The 16,443-nt window shown below is 50.2% G+C and overlaps 5 protein-coding genes across 5 annotated transcripts; 1 reads left to right on the plus strand and 4 right to left on the minus strand.

Annotated features, from left to right (window-relative positions):
• Positions 1-1,375: 1,375 nt before the first annotated feature.
• Positions 1,376-3,333, plus strand: J7337_002304 (uncharacterized protein; the record flags this gene model as incomplete). Its single annotated transcript, XM_044820034.1, has 3 exons — positions 1,376-1,770; positions 1,826-2,085; positions 2,225-3,333. The coding sequence occupies 3 exons, from the start codon at positions 1,376-1,378 to the stop codon at positions 3,331-3,333; spliced, it is 1,764 nt and encodes a 587-aa protein (XP_044684334.1).
• A 643-nt stretch (positions 3,334-3,976) lies between these two features.
• J7337_002305 (uncharacterized protein) lies at positions 3,977-6,235 on the minus strand (the record flags this gene model as incomplete). Its single annotated transcript, XM_044820035.1, has 4 exons — positions 3,977-4,128; positions 4,183-5,782; positions 5,841-6,152; positions 6,206-6,235. The coding sequence occupies 4 exons, from the start codon at positions 6,233-6,235 to the stop codon at positions 3,977-3,979; spliced, it is 2,094 nt and encodes a 697-aa protein (XP_044684335.1).
• Positions 6,236-7,087: 852 nt separating this feature from the next.
• Positions 7,088-9,450, minus strand: J7337_002306 (uncharacterized protein; the record flags this gene model as incomplete). Its single annotated transcript, XM_044820036.1, has 2 exons — positions 7,088-8,421; positions 8,472-9,450. 2 exons carry the CDS (start codon positions 9,448-9,450, stop codon positions 7,088-7,090), a joined length of 2,313 nt encoding a protein of 770 aa, XP_044684336.1.
• Positions 9,451-10,186: 736 nt separating this feature from the next.
• SAR1 (COPII coat GTPase) lies at positions 10,187-11,037 on the minus strand (the record flags this gene model as incomplete). The annotated part of the gene is made up of 5 exons (XM_044820037.1): positions 10,187-10,527; positions 10,583-10,648; positions 10,701-10,740; positions 10,852-10,955; positions 11,019-11,037. The coding sequence occupies 5 exons, from the start codon at positions 11,035-11,037 to the stop codon at positions 10,187-10,189; spliced, it is 570 nt and encodes a 189-aa protein (XP_044684337.1).
• A 942-nt stretch (positions 11,038-11,979) lies between these two features.
• On the minus strand, positions 11,980-14,133 carry J7337_002308 (uncharacterized protein; the record flags this gene model as incomplete). The annotated part of the gene is made up of 1 exon (XM_044820038.1): positions 11,980-14,133. One exon carries the CDS (start codon positions 14,131-14,133, stop codon positions 11,980-11,982), a length of 2,154 nt encoding a protein of 717 aa, XP_044684338.1.
• Between the last annotated feature and the right edge of the window lie 2,310 nt (positions 14,134-16,443).

Genomic DNA, 16,443 nt, shown 5'->3' on the forward strand with positions numbered 1-16,443 from the left:
ATTAATGCTCTTCAACAGGCGTAGACACGGGACGGGAACGTCTTTGATTGGGAGGTTGTCATTGGTTGGGTGATGTCACAGGCACCTAGGCTAGGTACAGTACAGGGTGCTCGTTTTTATGGCTTGTGAAAGTCGGCACCGAGGATGAGGAACAGATGATGGCATCCAGTGGCATGGCCTAGCATGGATCATGCCTGACTCAGCGGATTATATGGGTGCTAACTCACTTATATCCGGTTGGGACAGTAATAGTTGGGGATACCGACTTATATCCATAACTCACACCATATAAAGAATTAAATGATATGATCAAAACACCTGTAGAGTTCTTCTTTTTTCTTCTTCATGTCTTGACTGTTGATTCGACTTGTATTGTATCCAAAGCCAAGAGTGATCTCGTCGAGTATAAGAACAAGCTGATTGTTGCTCTCAGCTAATCTAGATTCATTTGAATGTTGCACCACTGCCTTCAAAAATCTCTACTTTAGGAAGTGTCAACTTGATCGTTGTTGTTATCTTTTCATGTGCTCTGAAGCATCTGAATCTCCGTCATACTTTATGGGATCGAACTACACGGGACAATATGTCAGCTTCATATAGAGTATGTGGCAGCCTAGAATAACCAGACTTGTTCATTTGAATACTTGTTCCACAGTCAATGGCCAAGTATCATCACCCCTCGATTTCAAGCGGCCACTCCAACAATGCAAAATAGATTCATTATATAGAGACACAAAATAACTGTATCTTGGCCTTGATCACGGGATTGTCCGACCACACTCTTCTTGGCTCCCTTCCGTGTAGTACAGTACCATCTGAGTCTGAGACACGAAACTGACAGAAAACGCTTTCTTTCTATAATAGCATACTTATGTCTTGTCAAGGTAAAATCTCATATTAAACATGGATGCATATCAACTTGAACACGCCGTATCACGTGGGCCCTATCGGATAGTCTACCGGGTTTCGATAGCTACCTGGAGCTAGGGTACCTTAGCGAGCTAGTTCAGGTAGGTAGGTAGGCACCTAATGTAACCGCTGTAAGCCAGACCAGACCCAAACTCAACTCCACCACGATCTATCATCACCATTCATTCATCCTCTTGTTCTCCTTGGAATCTTTCATCCCATTGTAGCAATCGCTGGCTTCTGATTTCTGCCTCGATTACTCCATTAAAGTTCCGTACAAGTCGTAACAATCTCTGGCTCGACTTTCGAAACTCGCTTCAATTCGCTTGTCATTTGCTTGCTTGCTCGCCTATCTCCTCTCTTGACTCTGTTCTCCCCTCCTAAACTCATTTTAAGCGCACTCTGCCTGCGCCTTTGCAAGTGTTCCAGCCGTCATATGATGCGCCCATCTCGATAATCAATCGCCATGGCTTCCTCCCGCCGAGGACAACCGTCTCTTTCCGTCCACATGCCTTCGAACCAACCTCTCGATCGTCCTCCCATCGATGCTCTCTTCCTCATCCACTTCGACGTCAAGGCCGGTTATACAATTCTCTGGAAACAGAATGCTCCTGGTGTCGACCTCGAAGGTCTTGTCGAATACAAATCTCTGCCTTCCGGGCTACACACGGTCTCCGAAGATCTCATCTACTTCGTTCACGACAGCGCCCATGCCGGACTCAGCGCCTTTGTTAACATGCCCTGCGATGAAGAGGAGGCAAGGAACGCGAGAATGTTCGCCGTCGGAGTTCTAGTTCCCCTGAGTTATGGTCGTCTGGGGCGCGCTTGGAGGCATGCTGAAGGACTGAAGGAGATGGCTGCGTACGCAATCCAACGTTACCCCATTCACAATGGACGTGGCTGACGTGTTGAACAGGAAACTGGCCGAGGATCGCAAAAACACAAGCATACTCGAGGAATATTGGGTTGCCAATCGCGAAAAGTCTGGAAATGGCAATCGTCGACTCTCAGGAGAGACCCCCGTGTGCTCTCCGTCTCTCAACTCATCACCTTTCCCCCGCAAAACCCACAGCCGCAACCGATCAGCTTCCGACGGTGCCTCTCTAATACCTCCCGGTAACAAGCTCTCACCGTATCACCCTGCTTGGAGTTTGACTAGCCTCCTGGACAAGTTTGGTCCGCTCATCTTTCCCATACATCGCGCAGCCTTACTGCGGAAGCGTATTCTAATATCATGTCATGCACCAGTCCATGAAGTTTGTGATTTTGGTAGGTCATATCCCTTCCGTTCGTAGCTTTTCATTAATGTTTCCAGTATATAACCTCTCTGTTCTTTCCAATATTCCCCTATCTGTCACCGATATACTCCCTGGATCAGCTTCAACACAGCGTTTAAGACCGCTTTTCTCTATTGGTGTTCATGATATACCTTTTCTCATGGACGACTTTGAGGCGTCCAAGAGACCCCGCAATGACGAAGATGCGATAGATGACGAATCAGGCTCTGGTTGGATTGCGTGCACCACTGACAGCATTCTCGCTATGAAGGACACACTATGGGATATGCTCGTCACTTTGCCTCCCGACTACTCCTCTAATGCTACGGAGCGAATCTGGCCCGTGGTCGAATGCCCTCGCGGACAGCCTATCAAGGCGACCCAGCGAGATCTTCGTCGTTTTACCACTTTAAAGAACGGTCTTGCCCGTCTTGCAGCTGCTAGCCAGGTCCCTAGCGCGGTCCCAGAGTCTCCTGAAGAGGAGCGTGCTGCGCGTAGATTTTCTACCCAGTCAAGTCATATCGTCCGTGACCCACGAGACGACGCAGTGGAAAAAGTCGTCGAACCGCTGACATGGGCAGCTTTTGCCTATAATGGTTACATGTGGTGGGCCAGTGCCGGTGAACAATTGCGTCAGGAACAGCAAGAGGAGGCAGCTCACGATGCCTCTCTGCTCGCCGATTTTGGACCCTCTATGACTATGCCACGACCAGGTTCTCGCTCTGGGCAATTATCAGACTCACTTGGGTCTCTCAATACCAGCAATCGTGCCCCTGATGGTTCTGGCGAAGCCCGATTCGAGCTTGCTATCATTGCCTACTTCCACCGTCTCACCACACAAATACTATCAGTGTTAGCTGATCTGGCTGACAGCCAGGACGAGCCATATACTGACCGTGACGATGATGACGAAGGCCTGTCACAAGCTTCGGGCGAAAGAGCACCGCTTCGTCCATCAGACTCTGAGCTCGAACCTGACGATGCTGATGCTATCCGTGTAGATAGTCACGCCGTGGAAAGCATGGGCCTCGACGTCTGGAGCGATACCGATGCTTTGTTCATTCGTGAATTGTCCATCCTGTACTTTGGTCGTCCCGCTCGTATTGAGGGCAAGGGTGTCGAAGTCTGCGGTGTAAGAGTATGCTAAGAAATCAACCCCACTCACTGTTCGAAAGATATGTACAAGCAAGACGAAAGCTGGTCTTGCGTCTTTGGAACCCTATATATATACGCATAGTCTATATCCCGAAAGGTCCTGAGAGAATCTGAAAGAAGCGATACAAGAGGTGTACATAATGTATGGAAACAAGAACGTCGCCTCACGGGCAACTGTTTCAAAGGGGATGAAGAATGTTAATACGGGCGCTTGTTATATTATACAATGGTTGCTCGAATACAAGGGTTTTTGCTCACTGGAGGCTGAGATGGAAACTGGAAAAGGTGTCTCGGTGCTTGAACGAAACAAGCCGGCTGTGGAAATAATTTGAAGTTGAATGAGAATAAGCACAACAAGAAAGAGTTATATACTGAGTGTATGTGTGTGTGTACCTTAAAGAAACCCCTAAACTCCCAACTTGTTTCTCGATCTCGATAGAGAAACAAATGCCCAAGCTTTAAATTGTTTGTCATCCTCCTCCAGACTCCCCCCCTCCCGTCCTAATACATACATACACAGGGATTATATCGCTTCCGTACACACACATCATGCTCCTGAGAAGGGCAGGGTTTCGTTCATGATTTAGTGATTACAGTACTTTTTTTTAAATCCACAAAGAGAGACTGGTAGGCCGTTATGACTCGTCCTCAGTATCGGTATTTGTTGCGCTGGTGTCATCCTCCTCCTCATCTGTTCCACTCTCATCCTCAGAGTCGTCAGAATCCCTTCTGCGGGTCTTGGGAGTTTGGCCAGTCTTGAGAACGTGCATCTGTCCAGCGAGGGAATCTGAAAGGTTGTTAGCAGAAACTTTCGATAGTTCGGTTTGCAATTGAGACTTACCCTCTTCGGGCTCGCTGATCTCGTCCTCGGCTTGCATCTCGGCTGCCTTGCTTGCTTCCTCAACTACCAAGGTTACTTCCATCTTGGTATCGAAGCCGACATAGGAGTCGCAGATGACGTGCAAAACAAAGGTGTAGTGACCAGCTTGAGGAGGTGCGGCGAATTGAGCCTTGAGAGTCTGCATGTTGAAAGTAGGCTTGCCCTCATCATCGATAATAGGCTGGTCGAACTTGGCGAAGTGGAATGGAGGAACAGCCATCTTGCCTTGCTTGGAGTCGCTAAGGAAAGCGTGCCATTGAGGAGAGTGATCACGGGCATAGTAGGGGGCGTGTGTCAGAGGGGGCAGGATTGACTCCTCCTCGATAGGAATGAGCTTGCCATCAGGGCCCTTGATAGTCTTCTTCTTGCGTCCGTTGATAGCCTCGATATCGTCCTCAGCCGGGTCAATGTCCTCGAGATCCAGCTCGTTGACAGGAGGAATGTTCTCAGTACCAGGAGGAATGAAGCGGCCCTTGATGACAAGAGAAACCAGTGACGAGGGGATAATAAAGCGCTCGCCAGTAACCTTGAAGAAAGCCCTGGATACACGGAAGAAGGGAATCTGCTTAGCGACACCAATCGCGGTCTGGTATTGCTCCTCGGTCAGGAGGCCCTTTCCAACAGCAAGCTGTCTGCGCTGAGCGTCTGGTCGATCCATAAATCGGTGGACAGGCATGTGCGTCTTGGAGTCACCTTCGATAGCACGAGCAATCTCGGGAGTGATGTGGGGAAGCTGGAGGAGAGGAGAGGCATGGGGTGCAACAGCTTGAATGAGGTTCTGGCTGGTGTAGAACGAGTTGGCAATAGGACCAATGTTTCCGTAAGCGAGAGTGATGGCGTTGAAGGACTGGTTGAGGGCGCGGGCGATAGGGCCAACCTGGAACTTGGCCTTGGTTAGAGCAGGGTCGTCGAGCTCAACACGGCCGAGGTAAGCCCAGAGAAGGGCGAGGGCCTTTCGACGAACACCGTTATCAAGATCCTCCAGAGCCTCCTTGTCCTTGAGCGACATGCCAGAAGCAGTGGGCCCGACCTCGCTTTCAGCTGTAATTCGTGACTCGATCTTGGAAAGACCAGATTCGCCCTTGTCGCCCTTCAGAATGTCCTCGAACTCCTTGCCAGCACTGAGGGCAGTGATGATGCCGCCCTCCTCGATTTCGTCGTCGTATTGTCGGAACAGGTTGTTGGCGCTCTCCATCAGGACACCTTCCTTTGACATTCTCTTTGTGCCGTACCACCATGATCCAACAAGCCAGGGTAGAAGAACTCCAAGAAGCATAGTGTACAGAAGAACGACATACTTGCCGTTGCCATCGGAGACCATGAATTGAGGAAGAGCAATCCCCATACTAAAGCTCTGCTTTCCATCGGGGTGACCATATTGGATGTAGTTGTTGCGCACGTCTTCGTCGGTGAGCGCTTGGTAGGCCTTGGTGAGTTCGACGTAGAAGTTGTTGAGGGATTCAACAGTCTCGTTCTTTGCTGGGTCAGGTCGAACCTTGTCGGGATGGAACTTGAGGGAGAGTCGCTTGTAGTGCGACTTGATTTGCTTCTCATTGAGAGACTGTAGTGATTGTGTCAGCAATGTCACTTGAGAATGATATAGCCGTCACGAAGCTTACCTCTGAGATGCCAAGAATATCGTAAGGGTTCCAAAGCTTGGGGACAGTTCGCTGGGTGACCATGATCAGGTAGGCCATGCCAGCCATGAGGGACCAGCCGATTATCACGAAGATGACCCGCTTGACCCTCCATTGGCTACGTTTCTGCGCTGACTTGAGCGACTCGACAGTAGCTGCATGCTCTGACTTGTAGTTGGTCTTGATCCGTGGCGCAAGCGCATCTTGGTCGCGATTCGGGCGAAGGAGTGTGTAGGTAAGGGGAACAGTGACGATGCCGGTGAGGGTCAGGATAAAGAAGGGGAAGAATTGGCCCTGGTTATTCGAGTTAGCCGGTGTCGAAGCATAGAGACAATGCCCATTCTTACCTGCTCGTCATAAGAATAGTCGGAACTCATCTTGACGGGTTGAAGAGAGCCCCAGGGCTACTCTCAAAGCAAGCTCGAGGGGAAACGTAGCCCACAAGTCGAGGCGATCTATCGATGTAATAGAAGACAGATAGAAACAAAGACACACAAAAGGGCTCTAATGAAATAAAGAGAAGGCTCTTTGCAAAATCAAGTTCAAGTTCTCTGCCCCAAAAGAGTGTATTTTACTGGCAGATAATATTGTGCTTGATTGTTTGGGGAGGGGGGGGGGGGAAGGTGAAGTTGAAGAAAAGTGCTGGTGTCGTCTACTACCTTAGTTACGGCCACGCAGCGCATTTCCCATGGTCGACTCTGGGTTGGTTGGAGTACCTAGGAAGCGGGCGGGTTGACGGCTGCCGGTGATCGGATTATCTGTCACTCCCCACTTTCACTGCCGCCTGCACTGACTGAATGGCTCCTTTTGCCGTACGCGCCACCGTGTTCTCAGTTTCAGAGGACCCAGACCCTACCTAAACAATTTTAGAAAGGAACAGCCACTGTTTCTTAGTGTACTCAGCCCTGCAGTCTTTGACCTTCTCCACTAGCGCCAACCCCAACTCTATTCTATTTCGAGCCCGGCTAAGGTACAGCACCTCCTCAGAACGGAGCAAGTGAATTCTATTACCTAAATAGGAACGAGACCATCTGGCCATATAATTTGACAAATGGAACGCTTGATGTATATTAAAGACGCTTATAATGATAAATGATCTACTTGTTCCTCCCAGTCCTAATTCAATTTTTAACCCCAAACTTATAAAGCAACCTTAGAGATATGTAGAGACAGACATTCAGTGCTGCTCGTATTATATCCACCCCCATCCATCTTACACGATACTCAGCTCAACTGCTAACCTCCGAGTCACTCTTCTCTCCGGGCTCCTCGTAAAGAGTATTCTCGTCGAGGGTGGTCATACCAAGACCAAGACCACTGAGATCTTCCACATCGGTCTCGTCCTCTGTGGTGGCACCATTGCCCATCTCCTCCGCCAGAATGTTTCTGATATCCTCCTCGCTGAGAATAGTTTGAATGCTGCCCCGACGCACCCACGGTCTTGAGTCAGAGCGTCCGCGTTCCACCAGTCGTTCAATCTTCAGTCTGTTCTCAATGAACTTGAGTTTGGGGAAAGCACTTTGCTTTCCTTCGTGAATCATACGGGATAGTCGATGAGGGTCAGGATCTGATAGAATACGCCAGAAGTCTGAAATTCTCGACTTTGGCCAAATCGTAATAGTACCGCTGAATTGTTGAAGCCAAAGCTGACTCCAGTCTTGACCAAGAGGCCGGGGCAACAACTCGGCATGACGGATGAACTTAAGCCACTTATTCATGTCCAATTTGAGATAATGCTCAAACGCAGACATCAGGTAGCCGCCTCGCCACCCACGCCCCTTGCGATGTGTGACTGGGTGACCAACTGAGCCTCGAGAAGAGAAAAAGAAAAGGTTGATATGTGGGTTGACTTGGCTGACAATTGTAAAGTTGACGTTAAAGTGTGTGTTCAAGGCCTTGATAGGAATATCCGTTCGTAAACTGCCATCCTTCCACTTGTGTCCAAAGGAGTACGGCTCTAGAGAACCGTCTCGAGTCTTCATCATGAGAACGACGGGGTTAATAATTCCAGGTACAGCGGCCGATGCTAATACCGCCGACCAGATAACACAATCGGGGCTTGTGAGGTAGTTACAAAGAATCGTCGGCGAATGGGGGTCGGCTGGCACACAGGTAACATTGAGAATGCGACCTGTTCGTTCATAAGCTTCTCGGAATGTCAAGGAGCCATGTGTCCACCAGCCGCATCGTCGCGCCCAGTCAACGGAGTCAAATCGAGCTCCAGTCTTCCACCATCGAGGAATCCAGACTGTAAAGGGTTCGCGGCAGGCGTTGATCCGCTCAGAAAGTGCTGGCACAAGAAGTTGCTTGAGCTCATCATTCGTTCGCGTGGCCACCAAAGCAGCTACCAAAGCACCACCACTGGTGCCTGTAATGACATCTGGTAGGAGATCCGCATCGAGCAAAGCTCGGACAACACCAATGTGGTAGTAGGCAAAGGCTGCGCCTCCGGAGAGACAGAGAGCTGTTCTTCCGTAGTTCGCATAGACGTGTTTGAATAGCACTCGCTTCTGCTCCATCTCGAGCTGTTTGGTATTTATCAGAAATTTGATGCACTTCTCCTCTGCTTGCAGTTAGAATGTTCGAGTATCTAAATAGGGCAATGAGACTCACCTTCATCGAGGAAACTCTGTACCAGATTCTTGGTTCCAAAGTACGTTTGGCTGTATAACCTCGCGTTCTCAATGCCAACAAAATTATTCTTGACGCAAGCTTCAATCAAGGTCTTCAGCTCATCCACCGCTTTACCTCCATCACCCTTCTCGCCCTTGCTTTCTTGCTCTTCAGCGCGCAGTCTTGTCTTCTTCATCTGCTCCCAAACTCTTCGAACAGTCTTGGAATCGTAGTATGCGAAATCGTTCTCTTCCCTCCATGTTTGTCGACCCAGATAGTTGTCGAGCTCCTTTGCGGCACTTACCCAGTCCTCATACTTCGAGGCATTTCGCAAATTCCTTCGAAGTCTTTCTCGCTGGCCGCGCCATGTGAAGAAGTGCTCATACACCCAGATATATAGCCTCGTCGACAGATATGCAACGGCAAGTCCACCGAGCCATGCAAACACGAAGAAAAGCAGAGGCCACTTTGAAAGTTGGTATAGATATCCCTCTCGAGTCTCATCTTTGGTGCGGGTCCCTAGAAGGCCTTCAACAGCCCCCTTTCCACCCCTGCGCTTTCTCTTGCTTCGCCTCGAGCCACGGCGACGGCTATAGATCTTCTCGTTAACAGGCGCCCAATCGTTCTGCGCCGTGATAAATGTCCCTTGACTCGGTGTTGGTGGAATAGGAAGATCTCCAGAAGCAGCGTCCGCAGCGGCGGCGACAGCAGCGACATCATCCGCAAGGCCAGATTCGACCTGCGAAGGCCTCTTTGTCACACTGAACGAGCTCGGGCTGCGTGGCGACCGAGCGCCGTTTTCATCGGCCGGACTCTGAAGCGGATCAGGAGCCTGGAGCGCCTTCTCAAAGGCTTCCAAGTCTTGCGCATCGACGAATTCAGTGTCGACATCAGGGAGAAGGGAGGGGTCGAAAGATTCCGGTGGAAATCCGTAGACTGGATCGCGAGGCAGTAGTGAGGAATAAGGCGAGGACGACATTGCGATCGATTTTATGCTGTAATCTCTAACCCATTGCTGGCAGAAGAGAGAAATAAGCAAGTCAGATTTCTCAGAATCGTGAGATGTTGCAGCGGGTTAAGGGAGAAATTGATTACTATGATGCGAAGCTCTGTTGGGTTGCCTTGTGACGATTCTAGTAACATGACGTAGATTCCGTTGGGGAAACAGTACCTCAGAGGTACATTTCCCGGGGATCCATACCACTCCCAGGTCCGTCTTGGCGAACCGAGGCCTCTATCGAACACCTGGTATCACCACCTACAGCGACTAGAATGAGCCCACGAGCACTAATCATGAGATGTGATGAGCATAATCTCTCTCTAATTCTTGCCACCTTCTCTTTTAGCTACATTTAAAGTTTAAACTAGTCGCATCACGCATCATGATGTGTATGTGTTCCGACGATGCCTAGGCACAATAATGTCGTTCATGAGCATCCAGCAGCCCCTTGTAAAACACCCTAGCACATAACACCAGGGGTCTGATTTTTCCATCTTCAGGAGCATTCCCCAATATGAGGCTCGGCTAGATTTCGTAGCAAGTAAATATAGTAGAATTGCAGGACCAATGTTCGCCTAAGGGAGAATTCTGAGTCTCATAAAACAGGAAATCACTTGTCCTCTCTACCTCTCCCCAAAAGGACTCGACGTAAGGTATACCTCTCTAGCTCCATGCCTCACTTCTTTCAATCTCATCCCATCTTCCCTACTCCTCTTTATACGTACTGCGACAACCAGCGTATACCTTCGCCGTAGCCTTGTCGCATAACCACTGAGCACATGAAGAGCTCGATGGGTCGGATGCCCTCGAGAGGGACCTTGCCCTTGCCGGTTGTCTGGTAGAGGCCGAGCTGGTGTCTCATCTCATCCTCAGAGATGGCATCGGGGTGGTCGATCTTGTTGCCGAGAATGACGAAAGGAACCTTAGAGAGCTCCTCCATGGAGAGGAGGGCATCGAGCTCGGCCTTGGCCTCACCGAATCGCTCGTGGTCCTTGGCGTCGACAAGGAAGACAACGCCGTTGACCTCGGGGAAGTAGTCGCGCCAGATACGTCGGGCTACAGAAGTTGTTAGATATGTTTGCGGGGTTGACGGGGTGGTATATCTGCGTACCCTGCTGGTGACCGCCGAGATCGAAGGTGGTGAATCGAACGTTGCCGATGGCAAGCTCCTCGGATGCTGTGATGTCTCAGTATAATCGCATTGTTGATGCTTTCAAAGAATATCTTACTGGGGTGGAGAGTGGGCTGGAGGATAGCAACACGGTCGTTCTGTGAATCCATCATCAGTCGTCATATATCCCCAAAACCGCCACCGCTGGTAACAAGTATCCCAGCTGACAACCATCCATCCAACAATCCAGCAGCCTTGTGTCGACGCACCTTCAGCATATGAAGCAGAGTAGTCTTTCCGGCATTGTCGAGACCCAAGAAGAGCAGCTTTGCGTGCTTGTTGAGCAGTCCCAAGGAGGACAGCACATCATAGACTATACGCAGCACGTGTCAGCCCATTCAAGTTTCCAATTATTTAATCGTAACCGGTTACATACACCAGTTGACAATCCACATGTTGTGTGAGTATTAAAGTTGAGTATTAGGCTGAAATAAAAGGCTGTGGTGTTATTATCTTGCACTGGAGAAAAAGAGTCGTCGTTATCGTTGGCGTCGTGGAATGTAGCTGCTGGTGGGTTGTTAGGAGGCGTTGCATTGAACCAAAAGCTGGCAAGAAAGGGACGCCGAAGTGATGCCTGAATTACAAGGCATTGTCATCGTGCATCTCGCGCCGTACTGTTCCGTCCATCGATTTCCGAGCTGCAGGTCAGCTGGCACAAAGAACCATAGGGGCTAAAATTTGTAATCTACGCAGAAGAAAGGTATTTGTTTGCTTGCTTTTATTCCGGAGTATTCACGATCCCATCGCCAGATTGTGGTGAGTCGAAGCCCGTCTCCAAGACTCACTTACACCAAAGTGACCGGCTAGTGACAACCCCAATGGTCAACGAGACTTAAATCACACTTGCTAATCAAATCAAATGACTGTGTGTAGCTTAATTCATCCAAATACTCTACATCACGGGAAGCGAACAATATATGGCAGATAATCATTGTCGTGATTGATATTCCGCTAAATGCATTTATGTCATGATAGCCTCTCATCCAACGCCGAGCATGTAACCCAGTAATACCAAATGCTGTATCGGGTATCCAAGCAGTTCAAAATAGGCTCCTTTCCGCCAGTAGCGAGCGTTGTCCGGCCGCTTTATGCAGTATGACAAAGAAAAATAGAAGAAAGAAATATGTACAGGAAATCCCGAACATTGCGAGCATCCAGGGTCCATTACCAGTATATACAGTAAAACAATCTCGGAGACCTGGCCGAGAAGGTGTAAGAAGAAAGGACATTTGAGTCGTCAAGTAAAATCGTGTAAGATGTATCATCTTCGTCGTAACGTGTCTCGCAGTCTAAATTGGAAAGCATCGATGTTCTCTTGTAAAGACAATCAAGCGTGCTTAGATGGAAAGGACATAGTTGGTCTGATCCTTCTTGCCAGCCATGAGAAGGCCTAGTTCCCTCATGCGTTCCGTGCCGCGACCGGGAACAGGCTTACGCTCGGGGATCTGGCCTCGTCGAGCGCGGTTGCAGTACTTTTGGTGGAATTTCTCTTTGCGTCGCTGACGCTTACTCTCCAGGCCCTTGACAATATCGATAGCGCCACGAATATGGGTATCGTTATCGTATTTGACCTTGTGTCGAGCCTGCTTTCGCTGGTGGCACATAGCGCCACCACGAGGAAGAGACTTGGTGTGAGTGAGTCCAGGACGACCAGCCAGGTTGAAGTTGACTTGGCCGCAGCGAGGAGATCCAAGAGGGGTAGTGATGGGCTTGCGCATAGGAGCTGGGGACTTGGCCTTTCGAGGTGATTGACGGTCAAACAGAGGCTTGGGTGATCGGCCTCGGACCTTAGGAGGGGGTGAGTGATGACGCTTGGGGGGAGGAGAGCGGAATCGCTTGGGAGATGCATGCTCGCTCTTGCGGCGGCGACGAGGGCGATCACGCTCCTGATGAAGGTCCTCCATTTTGCCTTGGAAGAACTCATCATCCTCGTCACTCGAGTGGTGAACAGGGTTGAAGATCTCACCCTCGTTTTCCTCCTCAGGCTCGGAGGCAGGGAAACTGGGATCGATGTCCTGAGGAATGACGCGAAGCTTCTCATTTCGTCGAGCTGCGAGGCAGGAAAGGTAAGCTTCCTCAAGAGGACGATCCTCGTCCAATGTGCCGCAGACAAAGTCAGTGCTGTCGGGAAGATCAGGAGCTTCCTCGGCATATCTGACGCGCTTTGAGCGACGGTTGGCACGCTGGTTGTCCACGGTAGTGATAGAAGAGTCAGACTGTAACTCGTGAAGAGAAGGGCGGCGCATGAGAGTAGCACCGGATCCGATATGAACGACAGATTTGGCTCCAGGAGTCCAGAGACGCATGTCATCATCCTCATCATCCTCATCCGAGTCGGCGAATCCGGTCTCTTCATCGGTGTGATAGCCATCGGAGTCGTCATCGTCCTCTTCGTCCTCCTCATCATCCTCGTCGAGCTCAACATCGAGTTCATCGTCTTCATCCTCATCTTCATCCCCTTCCTCATCATCCTCGTCGTCGTCAACGTCGGCGTCCTCCTCATCCTCAAGCTCGTCTTCTTCCTCTTGCGCCTCTTCCTCTGCCTCGGTAGCCAGACGTCGAATGTTGTTCTCTTTGGTCAGAGTGTCATTGATTGTCAGTTTAGTTGCAACAGCATTGCTATCACGTCGGATCCAATCGTCCTCTCGGGTGATACCACTAGCAAACTCGTGGAACTGTGAACTGTCCGTGACAAGGTCAGAGGAGTTGGCGCGGAGAAATTTGGGACGAGACATGGAGTGTCGGCGAGGTGTGACCTGGCGAGGTGCGGCAAATGCCAGGGCTGAGGTTCGCTTAGGGGTTGAGGGAGATTCGGCCTTTGGTGTTGCGTCCTTCTTAGCGCTCTCGGTGTACCGGGGAGGAGTGTTCTGGGTAGAGGCGGGTCGAGCTGGGCATGCAAACTTGATGCACGACTTGCGAGGAGCTTCCTGAGCAGAAGGTGCCTTGACCATAGGTTGGGATCGAGGGGGTTGTTCCTGGACCACGGGCTTGCCACCGCATGCAAACTGAATGCTTCGCTTGCGAGGCTCCTCAGTTTTGCCCTGCTGTAACTTGACAGCAGCACCTAGCAAAGAAACATGCGTAGGCTCTGCAGCACGTCCATCATGCAAGCGCAGCATGGCCATTTCAGGAAGAGGAGGGCTTGGTGTGTTCGGTCTCGAGGGGCTAGTAAAACCAGTATCGCTCGTGAGGTCGGCTGTCGAAGCGAAGCTGATGTTGCTGGCAAGGGAGCGACGTCGCTGGGTGTTGGCCATGGGTCGTGAGATAGTTTGGGGAGTGTAGAGGTCGTCGTCTGAGTTTCCATTGATAGCCTTGGTTAACAGAGAGGACTTCTCAGTGGGAGGTCGGATGGTAGTTCGCTGGAAATCGTTGGCAGTAAACTGCTGTTTCTTGAGGGTCATCTCAGGCGGTTCGTCGGCCTCCTCGAGCTCTTCTGAACCGTGAGCCACCCATAGGGTGTCTGGGTTGTTGGTAGTCATGTTGGTCGTCATATTGGTAGGTAGAGTTCTTCGACTTTGGGGTGGAAGTGTGGGGATTGAGCTGGATCCAAACAGGAATTTCGAATCGTGATCAGGAGATTAGGATAGTAGTCGTTGAAGTAGTCGAGAAGGCGTGTAGTTGTGTGTGTCGTATAGTAATTGAGGTGTAAGACGTTGCGGTTGTGTTATTGCCTGAGCAATAGCAGCGTCGAAGGAGGTGTAAAAGTGTCCCTGAGGACAGTGGTGCTATAACAGCAAGACAAACATCGTCAACTGCAATAGAGTAGAGTAGGTTGTTGGTAGGGGTGGTTGCTTTGTGCGTGAGGGTGCTTTGATATGGGTCGATGGCAGAAGTGAGATGTAATGCAGGCCCGGGCCGGACTGGGCTTTTGAGTAGAAGCTAGAAGAGGAGTAGAAAAGGCGGCTGATTCCCAAGTTGCAGGATTTCCCCAATCTCAATTCAGGGTGGCGTCTGTGCTGTGTAGGTGGGTGTATGGATTGTTGTGGGTGTGTGAGTGTGAGCCGCTGTACTGTTTATTGCGCGTGGAGACTGCTGCATATGACGTTCTCCGAGGGCGGGCACGAGTACGGCACCGTTTTGTAGTGTAACTCTATGTACGGAGTGCAGTACAGTACAGATCAAGGTCTGAGACAAAGTTGCTCGACAGGGACAAGGGTGGGAGGGATAATGGCTAGGCGGATGCTTTGTAGATTGTTTTAGAAGAAACAACTAAGGACACTGAGCAGAATAGAACAAAACAAAACAAAACAAAGAAAGGGCGGGAGAAGGGCGAGGCAATTATTTGAGGGAGCAGAGAGAAAAAAGAGAGGGTGGCCTCGGGTCCCGTCTTTTTGATTTATTAATAAGGTAAGCCTTGTTAATCGGCGCGAAGCAACGAGAATGGAAAGAAAAATGCAGGTGGAAATGAACGAAAATCGACGGGAATACCTGACGCTACAAAGAAGACGTGAGCGAAAAAAGGTACCGGCCGACACTGGGCGGAGGTCACTCTCAGGTTGGGGCCAACGACGACAAGGAACGGGATGAAATTTAGGGGGGCCCGTTCCCTGAGATACCCTAAATTAAGAGGACGATGGGCGATTTGCCGTGCCAGGAGCGGGTAAAAAATGGAGTCCTGTTGACCTGGGCCAAAAGAAATTTTACTAGCACGGGTCAGAAGCAGAGGAATTGACTGGCCTGACTGACTGGCTTGTTACATTTCACAGGGCGCCATGGGCTAAGGGCTCAGGGCAGGGCTCCAGGTAATACGCTATCACCAATTGATGCTGAGGTGTGAGTGGACATGACTGACTTTGTTACTGACTGAGTGACTGACTGACTTGAAATGACTGACTGATGGAAGCCAAGTTTCGAGTAAGCCCCAGCCTTAGCCTTCTGAGGAAGATGAATTTCTGGTTCACGGCATATTTTTGCGCCCTTTTTTTTCGTGTCCTCCTGGGGCTAGGCATTTCGATGCCTAGATCGATCCATGGCTTTTTTCCCCTGCTGGCTGGCTGACTGTCTTGTCGCTGCAAGCACCTCGAGGGAGTAAATCATAGTGCCAAAATAAACTGACCTGAACTTTCGCTGAGACACACTAAGCTTACCTAGTCCTTTTTGTCGCTTCCCATCAGGTACTGAGTTGCTAGTAACTTTTCTCGTCTCCCCTAGCCGCGAAAAAAAAATAAAAAACCATGCCCTGTAAGTGACTGCTCCGCTGCTGACGCTCCGAATCGAGTCCGCTTTTCCACAGCGCCGAGAAAACAGAGCAGCCGTATAGGATCCATTCCGATTCAAAATTACAGATCCAATTCTTGAGGCGAGCATTTACGTTCCGAGGTCCTAATTTCGGTACGCAGACCGCTCTCAAGTCCTTCAGCCAAGTGCATTTCTCCCTTTTCTCTACAGTACAGTACAGTACGTGGTCGACACATCCCTCAGAGGCTTTGTCCAGTCAGGGTCATTTCAATTGACCAGTGGCGCCTGTCAGCGACGGCCAAAGTGAGATAGAGCGTAGATCCACGCTGTTCAATAGCCGAAAACAGCTCGCCCTGATCTACTGTGTGTCACACCGTCCTGACTCTGTTTTGACTCTGAGAGGCCTGAGGGTTGTCGGGCAGTTTCAGGGTCACGACTCGCCGCTTCGTATACCGTGTGAAGATGACTAGAGAGGCGCTACTTGCACTGCCCTCCTCCAAGCCTCATGCTCGCATAATCGCCCGCAACAAAATACGGTACATTAAAGTTCTGCATCTTCTTTTCCAGAAGCAAACCGCCACAGAATTCTTGACCGTTGATTCATCATCCACCCTCGGCAAGGC

The sequence above is a fragment of the Fusarium musae genome, chromosome 2 (assembly GCF_019915245.1).
Source record: "Fusarium musae strain F31 chromosome 2, whole genome shotgun sequence".
Classification (NCBI taxonomy): Eukaryota; Fungi; Ascomycota; class Sordariomycetes; order Hypocreales; family Nectriaceae; genus Fusarium; species Fusarium musae.